This window comes from Haemorhous mexicanus, chromosome 4, assembly GCF_027477595.1.
Source record: "Haemorhous mexicanus isolate bHaeMex1 chromosome 4, bHaeMex1.pri, whole genome shotgun sequence".
NCBI lineage: Eukaryota > Metazoa > Chordata > Aves > Passeriformes > Fringillidae > Haemorhous > Haemorhous mexicanus.
This window is the reverse complement of record NC_082344.1, coordinates 54,102,453-54,121,277: the sequence shown is the minus strand read 5'-3', so window position 1 is coordinate 54,121,277 and position 18,825 is coordinate 54,102,453. Positions and strand designations below refer to the sequence as shown.

The 18,825-nt window shown below is 43.7% G+C and overlaps 1 protein-coding gene and 1 long non-coding RNA gene across 6 annotated transcripts in view; one reads left to right on the top strand and one right to left on the bottom strand.

Annotated features, from left to right (window-relative positions):
• Positions 1–175: 175 nt before the first annotated feature.
• The window catches only part of RBM47 (RNA binding motif protein 47), a 76,136-nt gene continuing 57,486 nt past the window's right edge, over positions 176–18,825 (bottom strand). For 4 of the 5 annotated variants that reach the window (XM_059844946.1, XM_059844945.1, XM_059844947.1 and 1 more), the window contains exons 2-5: positions 8,822–9,981; positions 7,150–7,356; positions 3,372–3,574; positions 176–3,003 (exon numbers count right to left, since the gene is read on the bottom strand). In XM_059844946.1, the coding sequence (XP_059700929.1) occupies positions 2,758–3,003; positions 3,372–3,574; positions 7,150–7,356; positions 8,822–9,950 (1,785 nt within the window). In that variant the 5' untranslated portion in view covers positions 9,951–9,981 and the 3' untranslated portion in view covers positions 176–2,757. Of the gene's footprint in view, positions 3,004–3,371; positions 3,575–7,149; positions 7,357–8,821; positions 9,982–18,825 lie in introns of those variants that run through there. The other variant, XM_059844943.1, reaches the window with a different exon arrangement.
• Positions 16,239–18,002, top strand: LOC132326573 (uncharacterized). The gene is made up of 2 exons (XR_009486263.1): positions 16,239–16,415; positions 17,808–18,002. It is a non-coding gene; the product is annotated as an uncharacterized LOC132326573 (long non-coding RNA).

The following is an 18,825-nucleotide window of genomic DNA, read 5'->3' as shown; positions in this document are numbered from 1 at the left end:
CTGCAGGTGGTGGGACAGAGGAGTCAGTGGGACAGTTCGTCTCCTCTCCCTGCAGGAGCCTGCAGGGATGCTGGCTGCGGTGCCCTGCTTCCCTCCTGCCCTGAAAACCCTCTTCCCAGCTTGGAGGGGAGCACAGCCTTGGCAGAGTGGGATGTTGCAATGAAGTAACAGTCTCTGTTTTTAAAGAATGCTTTATTCACTACATCCTAGAAATGTACCATAAATGGAGCAAGAACTAAATAAACTCAGAGGCTTCTGACAATACAGAGAAGAGAGATACAATAAAATATCTAAAATATCAGCTCTTTTGAGAATAAGGCACACTAGCTTTGTTTTTTTTTATATATACTTTTTTTTCTTAGAATAGTTTGTTCTTAACCTAAAGATGTTCACATTTCAAGTTATTAAACTTACCTCAGTAGTAGTGTACATGAAATGGTTTAGAAGTAAATGTCAAGACAGGCATGGGCAGGAGGCTCAGCATGACCTGGCTGTCTGCATGCCTGGGTCCTGCCTCCACCCCTGGGTACTGCCTGCTACTACTCTGGCATGGGCAGCACCCACTGTTGGCTGGGGACACCTCACGGTTTTCCCTCATTGGCTCCTTTCTTCCTGCCATCTCTGTGAGCAGCAGGTCCCTTGTCCTGTTGGCAGGGAGAGGATTAGTGGGAAGGGAGCCATCACCCTTCCTCTCTCCTCTGGGGGTCAGCCATGGCGTGGGGCTGGAAGTGGGCCAGCAGAGGCCCAGACCACTGGAGTGCCTTTTTCTGGCCCCAGGGCTGTTTGGGCATGGCCCAAGGACCCACGCTGGTGTTTGGTGTTGAGCCATGTAAGACCTTAGGCTGGAGGAGGCAGTGCTGGACTCTGGCTGGGGTCTTGTCCCTCGGGCTTTGCCCAGATCTCCTCCTCTCTCTCCCTACACAAGGGCAGGACCTTGGGGCTGAGGTCTGGGTGTGCTTTCAGATGTGCAGGTACAGGCAATAAAAGTTTCCTGTGAAGGGGCGTGGAGGGGCAGAGTCCAACCTAATGGGTAACCTCACAGTGCTTTTGCTAATGGGTTGACAGGGTCGAGGGGAGCTCAGCTTGTCTGAGCAAGAGCACCTAAAATACAACTGCTCAATTCTGAGGCGAGAAAAAGCAGTGTATTAAAAAGGTCACTTAACTGAGCTCAATGCGGTCTGGAAGTGGTTCAGTTGTCAAAATATGGCCAAACCCCTTTGGTATGTACTTATACCTCAAAAAGTAAAGGAACATTGTTTACTGACTCCCTGCTTCTCACCTTTTGTCACCAGACTTGTGTTTGTAGAGCTGATGCACTTCATACAAAGGGCAAGATATTTTTTACCATTTTACTCTATTTTACATTCACCGCACTACTAAATAAAAGCCTTTAAACAGGCCACAAAACACTGCAAGAATATATTTACTTCTTAATAAAACAAACTTTTTTATAACATTGCAATAAAAGGTTTTTGTTTTGTGGCAAACCACATACCATGTAAATTTGCAACATAAAATGACTTTAAAAATGTATATTAAAAGATATTTACAAGCTCTATGTCTTAAAATCATTGGGTCTAATCACTCCCACCCCTGATGTGCATGTACAACTCCAGTTGTGGAGAAGGGGAATTAAGAGTGGAGGGGAGGCTGGGAGGGAGGCTAGCCCCATTTCACTAATTCCAGTATCACTACCACCCCTAGTACCTTTGAAATTTCTCATGGAACATGATGGAGCAATGAGTAAATAATGCTGCACATCCTCTTGGCAAGAGCGTGGCTACTCTTGCTAACAGGGACACACGTTCTCAGTCACTACAACATATACTTCAAAGAATAAAATGAAGAGCATTGAGAAAAAGCCTTGGCTTTATACTGGATGAAGTTCTAAGTCAAGACACCTCACGCGAAACGTCAGCTACTCGTTTCTGTACGTGCTGCAACTACAAGTAGCTTCAATAAATAGAAAATCCAGTTGCTAAGGAAAACTTGGAGCCTTTCTTTAGCTAAAAACAAGCCTGCAAATCACACTGTGAAGAGGTATGTGTGAGGAGGCTTTTTTCTTTTCTCTTCCAAACAGGCAATATTAGTTACTTGTGATTTCAAATGAGAATGAGCAGATTGTATTAATGCCAGCAAAAAATGCAGAGGTCTTGCACATTTTTTAAATTGCACTTTCCAGTATAATTCTTAAATAAGATACTTGTTGTTTTCTTCTTAAAAAACAAAACAAAACAAACCAAAAAACCTAAGGTATGTATTCTTTAAATATTGAATATACTTTTCAAAATATATTGTTAAAACTTTCCCTAGCTGCTCAGGTGTGCTTTTTAATATATAGCTGATATATTATTAAAGGCACTACAAAATAGACATCTCTGGAGTGCAGAAATTACTAAAAAATAACCTTCATACCACAAATATATTGAAAATATAACTGCTAAAAAAAAAAAAAAAAGACCCTATGCAACCCTACTGCAGTGCATATAAATGCATGTCAGTGGTGGGCTGGATGCACCGAGGTCCTTTGGAAATGTATGAATAAAGGCATGTTAAATTTTTAAAAATAGCCTACAAAAGTTAGTGAAAACTTCAAGCATAGAAAATATTTCAAACATGTTTTTCTATGACATTCTTCACTTTCTGCATTGTTTACCAAGCCCACATGTTAATTCTTTCGCAGACAGTTCTTTCTTCATAAATAGTAAAGAGTTCCTTCCGCGTGTGTTTCTGCACCACGCTCCTCTGCCGACAGTTTCAGTACGTCTGGTAGACGTCGTGGATGGGCACCTGGATGGTGGCGGCTGGGAATGCCGGCGGGATGTAGCCGGCGTACCCCCCGTAGGCGGCAGCGGCAGCGGCAGCGTTCTTCTGTAGCGTGGCTATTGTTGCTGTGGCCGCGGCAGGCGCCGCAAAGGGCACGTAACTTGTCCCGTAAATCCCAGCGGCAGGGATCCGCTGCACGCTGGGAGTCATGGTGTACACCGGTGTGATGGGGCGGCCCTGGAAGGAAAGGGTCCAGACCTCAAAAAATGTGCTTTGTTGTGACATCCCACTTCCATGCCCTGAATGGCAAAGCCCTGAGAAGGGAAGGAGGTAATAGAGAGGGTAGGCAGTACATGCCCTGTTGATTGAGAGCTATGCTCCCATGGGAAGCTGCTCCCCCCCTTAAATTTGGGTCCCCTGCAGTGGGGAAAGCAACGGCCTGGTATGCAGATGTCTAAGGTCAGATGAACTGTGGGGCTCTTGGGCGCTGTGACATCCTCAAGAGCCTGTCCTGAATGGAAGCAGGGCAAGAGACCAGGCTTTCCCCCCACCCTGGGTATGCATAGCAGGGTGTATGGGAAGCAGGATTTCTGTGCTGAGCTCACCTGGAAGGGAGGAGGTGTTGAGACAGCCGGTATTACAGCTGCGGCTGCGGCTGCTGCAGCAGCTGCTGCACTAGCTGGGTCCTGCTGGACAGCTATAGGGTTGATGATGTGCTCAACAGTGTGGATTTTGCCATCTTCCATCATCTTGGCTGGTGGTGCGGCCTGGAACATGGAGTACTGGGCACCAATGGCGGGGATGGCCACTAGGAGAGACCAGACATATCAGACACATCAGGAGAGAGTTTCCAGGACCTCTTGTCACAGACTCTCCCTCCCAGCTGTGCCAAATCTCCAGCAGTGATGCTGTGCTGCTCTTACCAGGGAGGTATCCTTCTGTGCAGGCAGGGGATCTGGGACACCTCTTCCCTCCCATGCATGGGAGCACCATAGCTGACGCACAGTGACAACAGGCTCAGTGCTGTTTGGTCTAGCATTTTCCCCCATGCTCCTGCCATGAATATCCTAGGGCCAGAGTCCTCCTGGGGACTGGGAGCTGTGACTCAGATTTACACAACCCCTTCTGACCACTGCTGTCCTTCCCTCTGCCTGAGAGTGTGGCCTGAGCACAAGGGGTAAGAGCATGTAATGTCCCAGTGAGGTGCCTGTTCTAGCTGTGGACATCAAGGAATATGTAGCTGCCATAGGAAGAGCTGCTCCAGGACAGAAAGTTGTGGTTTGTACTGCAGAAGTTACAGGCAGCAATGGGGCTGCTTTACATGCCATCCTTTGGCCAACCCTGTGAAAATATGAGCTCTTTGACTAACATTTCTCAGGACTAGCTTGGCTAAATATGTTTTATCCCACCTGTCTGCTACAGGATCAATCTACTTAATGACATTAAAAAAAAACCAAACAAACTTCTGTTTAGGGAATTCTCCCTCATACCAGAATTGGACAACATGATGTAATTAGAGCCATGGTCTTTCAGACAAAGGGCTTTGGTCACAATAATAGTGTCTGGGATAGTGAGTTTGTACATGGTCCAAAACGGAGCTTCATGGCTTGCTTAGGGAAGAAACATTCTTTGCTGAACATTCCCAGTAATCACAATAATGGCACGTGGCCTGGCAAGGTGCACTTGTAGCCCAGAAACACCAGCTGTATTCTGGGCTGTACCAAAAGCAGTGTGGCCAGCAGGTTGAGGGAGGTGATTCTGCCCCTCTATTCTGCTCAGGTGAGACTCCACCTGGAGTGCTGCGTCCAGTTCTGGAGCCCCCAGTACAAGAAGGATGTGAACCTGTTGGGGCAGGTTCAGAGCATGTTAAAGGAGATGGAGCACCTCTGCTAAGTCAGTCTGAGGGAGCTGGGGTTTTTCAGCCTGAAGAAAAGATGCCTCTGGGATAAAGACCTCTCCTGGAGCTTTTCAGTACTTAAAGGGGGCCTATAAGAAAGACTTTATGGTAAGGCCTGTAGTGGTAGGACAAGGGGTAACAGGGTTAAACTGAAAAGGGGCACTAGCATAAGAAAGGAATACTTTATAATGAAGGTAATGAGACACTGGTCTGGTTGTCCAGAAAAGTTTTGTGTGGCTCATTATTGGAAGTGTTCAAGTTCAGGTTGGAAAGGTCTTTGAGCAACCTGATCTAGTTTAAGACATCTCCGCCCATGACAGGGGTGTTGGATTAGATGATCTTTAAAGTCCCTTCCAATAGAAACCATTCTATGATGCTATGATTTCCATCATTGGCTCATATTGCAACTTCATCATTCATTTTGTGAGCTTTTTAGCAGTAAGGTTATTCACAAGGAAAACAAAGTAATTGATAAATAATAGATGACTAAGATGTGGCGTTGGCATTTATGGGAGGTGCAGCTACTAAGCCAGAAATGAAGACTAATATGTACACAGAGTAATTGCTGTGCAAGGAAACTTTGCAATGTTAGAGTGTGCAGTTATGCCTGGTGGAAGGAAGTGACAGAAAGCAGTACTCTTGTTCTGATCCTGGAGACTGTGCAAGGAAGCTGATCAGATATCTTTCAGGCAGAAATGTGTCCTCCACCAGTGGACTACCACTGTTTCCTCAAGCAGAAACCCCCAACTCATGAGGTTTTCCAGTTCTTCTTTTACACAGAGTCCACCCAGTCAGGTCAAACTGGTTTTATCTCTAGTTTAAATAGCCTGGATAATTTCTCACCAAGGCAAAGAGCTCACATGCTCCATTCTGCAATAACTTCTGGCAGAAAAACAGTAGCAGGCACCTGGGGTATTGGGGTGACCTCCCAGGAGTATTCCAACTATTTGCAAGAAATGAGCTTTAAGGTTGGTCTAAACAGTAGGCAGGAAACTTAGCAGTCAATACATTTCTACTCCTCTGTTCTGGTAATGTGCTTTCAAAGTCATACCCTCTTAATAACACAGGTAACTCTTGTGTGTGGTACCTCTTATTAGATCAGCTGATCTGACTGGGGAAAACAGACCAGGTGCTGCTGTGTTCAGAGGCTGTGCTGGAACCCTACGAGAGGGCAAAGTCTGATAAAAAAAAATCAGAATCTCAACATGCTTCAAATGTAGAAACATTTTGACTTGAGCTTCAAGCTTTTGTTTGGCAGTGGAATAAAATATAGACACCACTAATAAGCATGCATTTCCAAGCTCACTTTTCAAGCATCCCTTAGTAATACCTGGAATTCCTAAAGTATCTTTGCAAACACACATAGCGGTAATATTTTCTGGTGGCGAGTGGGCAGTTTTCTCAGGAAGTCTGATCTTTCTCCAGCTTTAATCTTAACAGCCTTCCTTTGTCTCTAGACTTCTGATATTGTCTCATCCGGCTGTTATGAGGAACTCTTCAGAGACTTCAATAGATGCAAGCTGTAATTTTCACTGGCATAAATGAAACATGTTTTGGGAAACCACAATAGCTCTATTATTAAGGAATGCTTACATCTTGCCATTTACAGTTTACTTGGAAAGAAAAATGGAGAGAAGACATCAGGACTTCAGGATGGGGTCCCCATCCCCTTCAAGGACCATCTTCCTCAGGCTACTTTTTCAAATAAAAATCGTTCCAAACAGGATCTTGAGGAATTGCAGAGCTTCAGCTTTCCTCTTGTTCATTTGGGAATAGCAAGGGCTGGGTACTCAGCTGACAAAGCAGCAGAAGGGGGCAATCGCTGCCCCAGCCCTTGGACTGGCCCATCAGAGCCTAGCAGAGATGTGAGCACTCCTGTAGGCACTGCACAGCTGCAAAGATGGACCCTGAGGGCTCCCTGCCTTGCTCCCTCCTCATGCCGCTGATGGAGATGGAGGAGCTGGCCTCACCCAGGGACTTTCCTGCAATGGGAAAGCCCCAGATCCTTTTCTCAGCCTCGTACCACTGGAGCAAGATGGACTAAATAGGGCAGGGCTCCAGCCTGGCTGGAAATCTAGGATAGGAATCTTCCAGGGTGAAATTAGCATTGAAGACATTAAAAGAGAGGAAGATTGATCTTAGTCACCATGTTCTGGTTTCCAGGACAAGAAGGAGAGGAAAGTCTGCTTCCTCCTAAACAAATGCAAAAGGCAAGAGGAGGAGTGGGAGTTGCTTCAGTCCTTTTTACTTTGGCCTGAAGAACTCCCAGATATTTGTGTCCCCTATCCCGCTGTGTGTCTCTTGTGTGAAGAAAGTCTGGCCAGGGCCAGGAGGCACTCAGCACAAGGGAGCACTGAGTCCCAACCCTGGGGCCACCCCCATTGTTGCAGTTGCAGTTGTGGACTGGCCCTGGAGGGGTCCTCATGTGCTTGAGACAGGGCTTGGAGTGGGGGCTGCCCTTTCCTCCCCTCCTTACACATACTAACCTGCACCAGGCTTGATGGCCACTGGATTGACTGCAGGTAACTCCAAGTTGGGAACCAGTTCAAATCCTTTCTCTTGCTGTTTGCCTTTGCCTTCATGGTACCTGCTGTAGATTCCACGGCCGGCGGAGTATCCCCCCAGGTAGGAGCCCCTGGGACCCGGAGCTCTGTTGCCAGCTGCACCTCGCCCTCTGCCTCGTATGCTGCCTGCTTATGATAACAACACAGAAGAGGGTGAATAATGGAGAGTGACAGCCCCGTGGGGAGCACAAGTGACCCCAGGCTGAAATCTGGAGGCTTGCATTTAGAAATGTGGCTGCTTAAGTCAGCATGGTTGAGTCTTAGTGACCCTGCTTAGGAAAACAGAAGTGCACAAGAAGCATCCAGTAAGCTTATGCTTGCCTAGATTTTGATGTTTGTGAGCATATATTAACTGCTCATTTATATTGATGGAACTCTTCTGGCAAGTGTTACAGGTTCAATGCAGTCCATAGAGAGTGAGGGGATCCTCTGGCTGATTTCTGTGCATCTGGAACAGCTTCTGCTTTCAGCTGTGCTCCAGAGGAGACCCAACTTGTCAACTGGCTACAATGGGACTCTGCCAAGTGGCACAAGGTCGCACCTGCCCTTTAATCAACTTTGTCCCATGACTGCATATATTTTCACTTATGTTGTTTAATTGTTTTCTCTGCTATTTTATTAGGTGCATATAACCCATTTAAAAAATATTGCCTTTATTAATCTTAGCGACTCCACATGTGCTATAACAGTACTTTGAACACTGCAGTATTGATGTACTTTATGATGGTCTAATTGAATATTTAGACTGTTACTCAACTCTGTCACAGTTCATTGCAAGTACTTATCTGGAAATTGAGAAGAAGCTGAAATTCTTAAACTACTAGGGTTAAAAATACTTCTCTGTTTACGTGGGTACCTTAAGAATATATTTATGCTAAGTTGCTTCTTCTGTGGTAATACACATCAAATGTCAGGAAACTCTAATTCCTGTAAGTACAGGATAATTGTAATTATAATACCATTTATAGCTGTTAGGGGTTTTTTATGAATAAGTGATTTTTAGTTAATTTTTAATGACTGCAACCAATAACTAATTAAGATATACATAATAAAAGAATTATTTTTCACTCACGTGATTCCTTCTGCTTGTAGTTCTCAAATGACTTTATGAAGGACAGCATTGCTGTCATTTTAATGTGGAAGGTAAATGACACCTAGAGAACTCCTAACTAAGGCTTTCCCTAACCTCCTTCCCTTTGGATAGGTCACCATACCCATGCCTCCAGAGCACTCTGTTATAGGATCCCACTCTTTGAAAAGAGACATCAGACGATGGAATCCTTAGACTTAGTACATCACTCCTAAAACCCAGACCCCTCTGTTCCCCATCCCATGCTTGGTTTTTACCTGTTCTTAACCCTATATATTTGATGCTTCTCTCATACTATCTTGTACATTTGCAGTTATTTATAGATTAACACACTTTGTGTAGTCATAAACTAAAGTAAGACCCAACAGGAATATGACAAAAAGGCCTATACAAGAGTATTAAGAAAAAATTGCGTGGCGCTAGCTGTCGTTTGGCTGAGGCAGACCTCTGGCATCAGCCCAAGATCAAACCTGCCCATCACACCCCCTAATTGTGCTTACTAACCTTTCACAAAGTAATCTCTGTTGGGCCCGATCAAGGCATTGTATGGATATCCATAGTATGCTAGTGTGTATGGATCACAAGAGTAAACATAGTTAGGTTGCTGCGTTACTTCGGAGGTTGCTGCAGCCCCTCCTTTGGCTGCTTTCTGGTAGCGAGTGTACTGCTCCTTGTCTACCGGCTTGGCCAAGGTAACCTCCAGGCACGAGCCCTCTAGTTCAACACCATTAAGGTTGTTCATGGCATGAATGGCATCTTCCCTGGTTGTAAAGTGCACAAAGGCGTAATCACGTATTTTTTTCACTCTCTCTACACAGCCAGGGTTAAACTGACCAAACACCTTTTTAATGGTGTCCTCTGTGGTCTCAATCATTAAATTCCTCACATATAAGATTTTAACAGTCTCCATGACATCTTCATCCACATCTATCTCTGGTTCTGCCCAGTCAACAGCAATTTGATGTCCCCACAGCTGGATCCTTCCTGGCATGAGTTTTCTCCTGGCCATGGCTGCTGCTCGGTGGCTCTCATACTCCACAAAGGCAAAGCCTCTGTTCTTCATCTTGTCTGCGGCACTGGCATACACGATGACATCCAGCACGCCTTCTGTCACCTTGGCAATCTCTTCCAGGATCTCCTCTCTCTTCTTCATCTTGGGAATGCCTCCGATGAAGAGCCGGCAGTTATCCACGCTGCAGCAGACACCCAGCAGCCTGCCGGGGCGGATCTCATAGTTGTTCAGCTCCCTGACGGCGCGCTTCGCCTCGTGCTTCTGCGTGTACATCACAAAGGCATAGCCACGGTTCTTCCCATCAAAGTCCATCATCAGGCGCATCTCGTAGATGCGGCCCACAGACTCGAAGACGGGGACAAGCTCATCCTCGTAGACGTCGCGGGGGATTTTGCCCACAAAGACTTCGCAGCCCCGAGGAGGGTGCAGGCCCTCCCAGCCGGGAGGAGGGCCTCCGTACTTGCGCTGCCCGTTCTCCTGGATCATGCTGTATCCAGTGCGGGCCATGAGGGCCAGCAGAGCTGACTCGTTGGGCGCGCCGGCGACACCTTCAGGGACTTTTGTGGTGGCCACATTAGTGGAGTCATTGCTCATCCTTGCAGTGGAATCCTCAGCGGTCATGGTGTCAAACTCATTCACAGCGTGATAAAACCTGGGCAAATGAAGAAGGAAGGAACTTGTTAAAAGCTATTAGCTACTGTGAGAATTCCACCTCTCTCTTTTATTTTCCTGTAGTTGTCCTGCAAGTTTGTTTTTCAAACTGGGACTAAGGCTGCAGAAAAACTGAGGAACGAGCCACACCAACCTGAAGAGTGATACTGCAGGGACAGTGCATCCTGGACACAGGCAAAGCTCCTCTTTGAGGGAATGGTCAAGGATCACCTGCCCACACATCCCAGGCATCAAGAGCTGCTGTCACAAGACACCAAAGGCACATGAATGGATGCCATCAAGTACCTCAAAATCTCAAGACCTCTTTGAAATGGTAGGAAGGAAATTACACAGAATTGGGAGATAGAAGATACTGACAGGACAGAGGTACCCTACAGAGCCTTCTCCTCCCTCTCAGTCACTCATCAGTTAATCCATTTACTCCTGAACAGCACAAGCACCACGTGCCATATTCCATGGTGAAAGGTGGCAAATGCATGAGAAGCACCAGACAGTTTCCATTTGATAACAACCCCTTGCTCCTCTAGACCTCTGCAGTAACTGTCAAGTAGGAAATAATAAATACACTTTAGCAGTGGGGGTGGGGGGGACAAGTCTTTTTATTTTGTGCAAAGAGTGATCTGACAAGCCTCTGAGTTGCCTACTGCTTGTGTTACAATGCCTGACGTGTTTGTCTCTTCCACTATTACAGCAGGACTTGACAAAAGCTAAAGAGCAGCACAGCCTCCTTTATGAGAGGCTCTTTAAACCAAGCACAGCACTGCAAGCCTGCAAGAGGAAGGCAAATCTCAGAAACCTTATTCTGCATTTGAACAGAGGCAGAGAGCAGGAAATGTAGACATACAGGAAATGACCATGCTAACAACCAAAACTGCAAGACAGTGGGCTTTCTTTCTGAGCACAATTAAATAAGACACCTTGGACTCTGAGAGTAGTTAGTTCATTGACTTTTAAAGCTGCAGTGGTCCACCAGACAATTTAATACAGGTGATTGTATATGACATGGACCATTACATTTTAGTGTTATTTGCACATTAGGTGCTATAGCATTTATGTGAGCATTTATTATTTATAAATTGTATCTTCCACAAGGATCTTGGCTGTAAGGAATCAGAGAGCTGTGGACCACACATCCCTGTATGGCTTCTTTGCTAACCACTCCATCATACAAGCAAGTGTGCAGTATTTCTCATGAGAATTTCTCTAGCTTTTGCTTCTAGATAGGATTAGATATACTAATGAGTCTTTCAAGACCTCTGCTTATGTCTTGTAGTGATATTTAAGTCACTTAATCATGACACAACTCTCTCTTTTGAAACTTGCAGGCTAAGCTCACAATTAGTCATTTTTTTGTCTAAAATTATTGGGTTTTGGTCTTTGGACAGTTCTCTAGAGCTTCAGCCTTTTTCACCTTTGCTATATACAGGGATGAAGATCATCCCTCCTTCTTCTCCCCAAGTTTCTGTCTGGCCAAAGCCTGCTTCTTCACACCTTCTCACTAGCAAATCACATGGAATGGGTGGGTTTTTTTCAATTCTAACCTCAAATCCTTTATAGAAGCACTACTTTCTCTGGTTATGTCCCACATACAGGCATGACTTGTGTTTGTTACTCTGAATGCCCCAACCTTGCATTCAGCCCTGTCCCAACTGCCTTTTGAGCAGATCCCACCTATTGAATGTTACACAATTGGCTCCTCCCCATTGTGTTTTACAACTCCATCAGCCTTTCCTTCACTGATTTATTTGTCATGACTTGCATTCATCACCAGTCTGTTGATAGAACTGTCAAAATACACTGACCCTTGTAGGACACTGCAAAGCACTGTAAGAAATGTTCCCAATGGATGGGTTTGACAGGGTTATTTTTTATTTTAAATAAAAAAAGACAAAGCTTCAGAGAGATTTATTTATTCTATACAGTTTTCTTATTCAGTGAGACACAAGTTTCTCTCTGTCCCATAATTGCATTGGTGACCACCAAGGAAAATTTTTCATTAGTGCAGCAAGCCCAAGTTCACAAAAATATCGGCACAAATTTTAGGGACCAACGTCTGATTTGTATGGTTCACAAAATCCATTAAAATCCTAGTAACCTCAGCACCTCAGATTTTTTTCAGTAAAGCTCCTGATCTGTCCAGAATTGTGCTGGTCTATAACCAGAGGTGCCTCTGCACAAGCCAGGGCAAACACTGTTGAGCCTGGTTCATCTCCTAAATGCATTTGGGATTGGGAAACCAGACCTCTGAGCTTTGGTCTGTGGTAGGACCTGATCCTGCACGTGTTTTTGGGCTGTGAGTGTTGCATGCTGATGCTTTTGAGTAATTTTAATTTAAAAATATGGGGAGCAGAGGAGAAGATAAAGAAAGTGGAGGGCAGTAAAAGTGATGCTGTTGCTCAGGTAATACTTTACTAAACACAATTCCTTTGAAGCCAGATCTGTCATAGATAGGTTCTTGAACACATTTCTCTCAGATTCAAATACTACCCTTTAACAGTTAGACATTTTAATTTTATTCCTGGGGATTATTTGAAATAATTAAGAAAGTTAAGGCAGAGTAAAACAGCTTCATTTTTCACTTGACAATTTGCTCCTAGAAGTCTAACTTCACCTTTCTTGGAAAAAAGAAAAATTGGTTATACAAACACTTTGGTGGGAAATAATCATTACCTTTACATGAGCCACCTGTTGGCAAGTCAAGTACTTATCACCCCAAGATTGGCTAAGTTAAAAAATTACCAATTCCATTCAAACCACCTGTTTGAAAATAAGTCTCTCTAGCTCTGTTATCTGCAGGGCTCTCTGTCTGAGGCTATAGTCTGGAAAGCTACAGATGACTACTGGGTTTGTGGAGTGAGGGGAGATGAAACAATCTCCCCTGACCCCCAGAAAGCAGTTGGTAATTCAATGGCCATGCAGGTGATTGCATGTTCTCCAGCACTTTGCATTGCACCAGCAAGATGATTTCTCATATTGAAAGTTGTACCTGAAGCTGTTTCCAAGTGCTGCTGGCCACCTTTGCTGCAGACACTGCCATACACCATTTGTGATGGTGCATAATTAAAAATTCCTTATGAACCTAAAATGCATTTATCACTATGTAATTTATTTTGAATCAAGATTCTTGATCAAATGTGGTTTGGGCTTTTTTTCCTGTGCAGCTACATAGAGCTGGATTTCATAAGTAACTACTACCTAAGAAAGTTATAGAGCCCATAGAGCCCTAATTTTTGTAACTAAATACACACTTAACAACTTGTTCATTGCCATGTTATACAATCAACACCTTGACTAAGTTCATACAATCAACATGTTGATAAATGTTACCAGAACATTTATCATCAGTGATCATCTGTAGCTTGATGAGAAAATGCACAGACTCTCTGGTCTGAGAGCTCTTCTCTCCTGCTGTTACTGCCTTTCAAAATGGGCTACCAACACAATTTAACCCTTTTCAGACTGAAATGCAATCCCTCTGAAGAAAACAGTTTTTGAAAATACCAGTTTCCAAAGTGTTCAAACTTGTTTGTGCATTTTTTAAGTCAGTAAAACTGGTCATGAAAACCTGCTACCCTGTGTTGCAGGTCTACACAAGGCAAGGGCTGATAATATGGGTCTAGTGGCCTTAATAAAGCCAAACTGATTTCCAGCATCCAATAAGTGAGATTAATGCTAGAAAAGGCAAAAATTTAATCTCCATTAAAATGCAGTGTCTTATGAAATATAAGTGCTTGGTTTCTAGACTCTGAGGAGGAAGGCACGCCTGATCTTGATAACATAGATTCGAAAAAAGAGAGACAGACAAATATATTTTTAGCAAGAAAGCTTGTGTTTTGGAGACAGCCAAGTTTTAAATGACTCACTATCAGGACTGAAACAAGTCCTTGGCTTCTTTTTAGAAAAAGGTAAATCCTGCTTGATTGTTCACACCATGTTAGATGGATGCTAACACCTGCCAGCCTCTCAGGAGTGAGGCGTACAAGCCCCTCAGTCTTCTCTTCCAAGGACTCTTCCTTGCACAGGTGAGCTCACAGACATATATGTTTCACTGAAACCATTCAAATTTCACTTCACCTTGCTTGTGAAACTCCTCTGCTGCCAGTAGGAAAGGTGTAAATAGTTGTTGCCCAAAACATTAATTGCCTTCTCTTTAAAGGTACTTTTTCCCACATCCCAGAATATTAAATGGCAAGCTTACTGTGTTAGCAGTGACTGACCTAAAGCATACTGTGAGCAGGCTGATTAACAGAGGCAGGTATTTTATTAAGTAGAAATACCACACCTTGATCAACAACAATACAGGGCCAAATGGTGATGTCCCTTGTCCCAGGGCAAAGGCAGCTTGGGGCCCCATCAAGAAAGCAATGCCCAAAGTCCACAAAGGAACTTATCCCTGTTAGTCCAGCACTGGGCAGTGCCCTGCGGAGTTAGGCAGACACGCTCTCCTCTGTTGATCCTAGCGTGGTCAAACAGGCTTTTACAAACACAGGGACACAGCCTGTGTCCTTGTGGCAGTAACTGCGTGTCCGCTTCACTCACGTGAGCCTATAAAATGACGTTGTTTATGTCTGGACTTAATTCATCCCTCCAGTTTTGTGTTACATGGATTTAGTGGCATCATCCGTGGGTGACACAACTGCTGGCTGTCACAAAGCCCTGGGACAGGTGCCAGCACCTGCACAGGCAACAGGAGAGACCAGGGAGATGTGCTGTCTCTGTGATAACTGTCCAGGGGAGGGATGGGGACACCTGTGCCCCACCTGCAGACCCTACACTGCACAAACTCCCACTGAGCTGACAGGGCATGTCCTCATGGACTCTGCACAGCTACTGCTTCCTTCAAGAAACTGCCACAGTTTTGCATTTTTAACCACAGAGGGAAAGACAGTTGCTGAAATTTCAAATACACCCAGTTGGCAGAGGAAAATAACAGCTACTGGTTTAAATGTGACCTTCCTAGTATTTTACTTGAAATAATAAGGGAAAATGTTGATCCTCATGATGATGATAGGCAGCCGCTCTAAAAGCACGGCTGTCATTAAAGTTCTTTATTTTCAAATCCTGACTCTATTCTCATGACAACTTCATATTCATAAAATGCATACAAAATCAACAGCTCACTAAGAACAGCTGTGTAACTTTATCACAAACATCAGACACCCCAGAAATGCTCCTGCTGAAAACCCAGTCTGCCTGTTTAGAGATCTATTGGCTGAACAGGAAAATTCAGCGGCCTCATCAATTCTAAATAAGGTAGTGACTTGTGCATTGCTTCAAGTGTCACGTGCAAGTTACCTCCCTGCTTAAGGATGATTACAGTATCATTATACATCACTTTGCTCTTTCTTGACAAGTCTGCTGCTCTTTTCCTCCTCATTAATTTCATAAAGGAGCTGAACAAAGAAGGTGTCTTTGAGACTGTTGCCAAAGCAGAGCCGTGGCATGCCCAGCTGCAGGATCTGAGGCCAGTGTAGAGATCAACAGGAATTGGATCACACCTGGTTTCCTACATTCTGCCATTTATGAAATTCAGGTGTCCAAAGCTGAAATTTGTGGTGGGGCAGTGCAAGAGAGTGCAGCATTTCAGGACAGCTTTTTAGCCGAGGCCCTTTTCTGCAAGTCTTTTAGGCAGGAAAGAGAAGGTTACATGGGATGGATGATGCCTTCACCCTTTTACAAAAAAGCCATACCTGAGGCCAACAGGCCATGACAATGCCTGCAGTGTGTCAGACACAGATCTTTACCTGCAGCTGAACTGAGTGAAGAAGTTGCCCCAGGCTAGGTGAAACATTTTAAAAAGGTGAATTTTCATAATCTGGACCATTTTGGGAAAACTCAGTGGAAAAAGTGGTGAACTGTGTCAGCAGATCTGAAGGGGCAGGAACAAAGGCTGGCAAGAGACTTGATGAGTAGCTTGTGATGAACGGCTTGGAAGAAAGTAACCTCAGAGATCACTGACAATGACATGTCTGTCTGCTGTGCAATTTATCCTCCTGCCAGCACTGCTAAAGAACTGCTTATTCTCATCATCATCTGCCTGCTTCACCTGGGTCATTGAACTTGTCCCTCTCCAGCCAGGGTCAGGGTTTTGGCTCAGGTGCTGCACGAAACACAACGAGATGTGCGTGGAGCAGCATTTGCTGCATCACGTATTTCCCATGTATGCTCAGACAAGAACATGCACAAGCAGAGGCTCTCCACCCACTAGAAGTACTATACTTAAATATAGAGAGCAACAGTGCCTGAGAGGTAGGATAAAACCAGCCTACTAAATCCTGAGGCTAGCTGCTGAAATTAGGACAAAAGGAAACGAGCCGCAAGTTGCACCAGGGAAGCAAAGATTTCTTCATCAAAAGGACTGTCAAGCATTGGAATAGGCTGCTCAGGGATGTGGTTGAGTCACCATCTCCAGAGGTATTTAAAAGACATGCAGATGTGGCACTTAGCAACCTGGTTTAATGGTGGACTTTGCAGTGTTCGGCTAATGGCTGGATTCAACGATCTTAGAGGTCTTTTCCAACTTAGAGATTCCATGATTTTATGAAATTCCTACTGCTACTATAGAGACAAGTGGCATTATAATCCAGAGCCTATCATCATAGTTCTGATTGATTGCAAGAGTTCGTATTTCATGCTTGAACTTCAGTTTTATTCTGGGCAGTTAGTTATGTTCACTTTGTATGGGCCAAGTTAATGTTCAAGGCCTGAAAAGCAGTCTTCAGGGTGGATTTACTGCAGGGAGGGTCTGTGCATGGTTTTCAGTTGCTTAAATTTGTCTTAAGTGGCTAAACATGTTAAAAATTGTTGGTTCCATTTAAAACTCACCAAAATCTGTTGATTTTGACTTTTGATTGTACTAGGTTCAAAGAAAGAAACAGAAAATAAAGTGTGATATTTCTGACAGTACTCACATGTAGCATGACATCAGTTAGGAGACTCTAATGGCTGTCAGAGGGATATATTTAAGATAGGGATGAGCACTACAGAAAATCCTGCTTTAAAGGTCTTGCAGGGACAGGTTATATTCTCAGGCACCAATCAAAAGCAATGTATTTGACTTAAAAAATTGTAACAAAATTACTAGAAATTTGTTCTTTTACTTCTTGCTCCTTTTTAGGAGGAAAACACCTGAAATTACTCTGTAAATTAATATACTGGAATTTCCCAGTTTAAAACTTGAATGCTAGTCAGATAATTTAACAAGGAATTTGTACAGTCAGCAATTGGCTACAGCTTCAACTAGGATTTGAAGGTTAAACTTCTTATTTTCACCACTATAATTAGAAAAATAACAATCACATATCTAATTCCCTTAACCATATTGTATCAGCTCCTTTGGTGTATTAATCTTACCTCACAGAAATTTAATGAACAATTTTAAAAATGGAGCTAAAATTATAATCCCCACACAAAATAAAGTCACCTTGTGTTGTGCAAACATCCTGCCTATCCTGTTACGGACCCTCTCTGCATCTTTCTATGGTGTATTTAATCTTGTGTGTGATCCACTTGCATTTTATGTAAGCACTATCCATGCTTAGCAGTGAACATTCCCAGGAGGAAGGTCCCTCAATGACCTGACCTCCTGCCTAAAAACTGCAAAAATTGTATTCAATGAGATATGAGTAATAAATTTGGGTAAGCAAAACCTAGTCTCCCCCCCTTATTTTATAATGCACTTTTCTGCAAGTCATTCAGAACTTTGTTCAACAAGTTGTGTCACCCCTGTGTTATCCTGTTTGCCCCAGCTCCATCCTTTATCCACTCCAGTTGATACTAATTCATAACTCTCCCCTATTTTGATAGGACTTGTTACTGGCTGAGGCTGAAGTCATTACCCTGCAATGTATTGAAGCCACACGTTGAGGAAGGCTGAGAAGATGAGACGTGGTTTGTGTAATCACTAGTATCAGCTGTCTGAATCAGGAAGCAGCACAACCATCCCCTTTGCCCCAAATTCCCATATTTCTGTCTAGTCAATAAAGTCTATCATTACCATGATCAGACAGGAAAATGTGTCATATATAAATTTTACTGCACTCTTTCCTATTCTCGATGAACTGTACTCGATAGGAAATTTTTGCAGTGTTTCTTTACCAAAAATGAAATTAAACACTGTTCTCTGCAGAAATTCTGATACAGGTAAGTATGTCCTCCTCATTAACTATCTGCTTGAGAAAGCATTCTGCTTGGAAAGGGAGAAAGTTTCATTCAGGATGGACTAGAAGTGCACAAGGTTCTGTCATAGAAGGACAGGAGAAGCAATGCTCTGCAACTGAAAAACAAAACCACAACTAGACTCATCTGTTAATCATTACACGGGAAAGATAACACATTCACTTATTTCACTTCTTGTCCTTCCGAAGAAAAATCTTATATATGAGCACAGCGATTTGATTCAATTATTGAAAATGTCTGTCAAAATCTTTGCTGAACTCTGTGGTGCAGGAATTTATTACACAGTATCTATCTGTCTGTCTATATAAATATTACAGTAATGTGTTCCACTCTGTAGTGCTACCAACAGTATCTTAAAAACCTTCATAACCTACAGTTGTCATTTCAGCTATTCTGATCAAACTTTTTTCTCTGACTCTTCTGGAGATTCCAGAGTGAAACATAACACATGCTGCCTGCTCATATAAAGTCTACTTGCTTCTCAAATTTATTACGATAAAAGTAGCTTCAGAATTTTGAGTTGCATGCACTACTTTTATTGCAACATTCTGAGCTTTGTGTATACCACGTGAACACTGCAACAACAGGGGGCCCAACCTGCAACCCTGCTTTCAGCAGGAGGCAGATTCCAGGAAAAGCTGAAAGT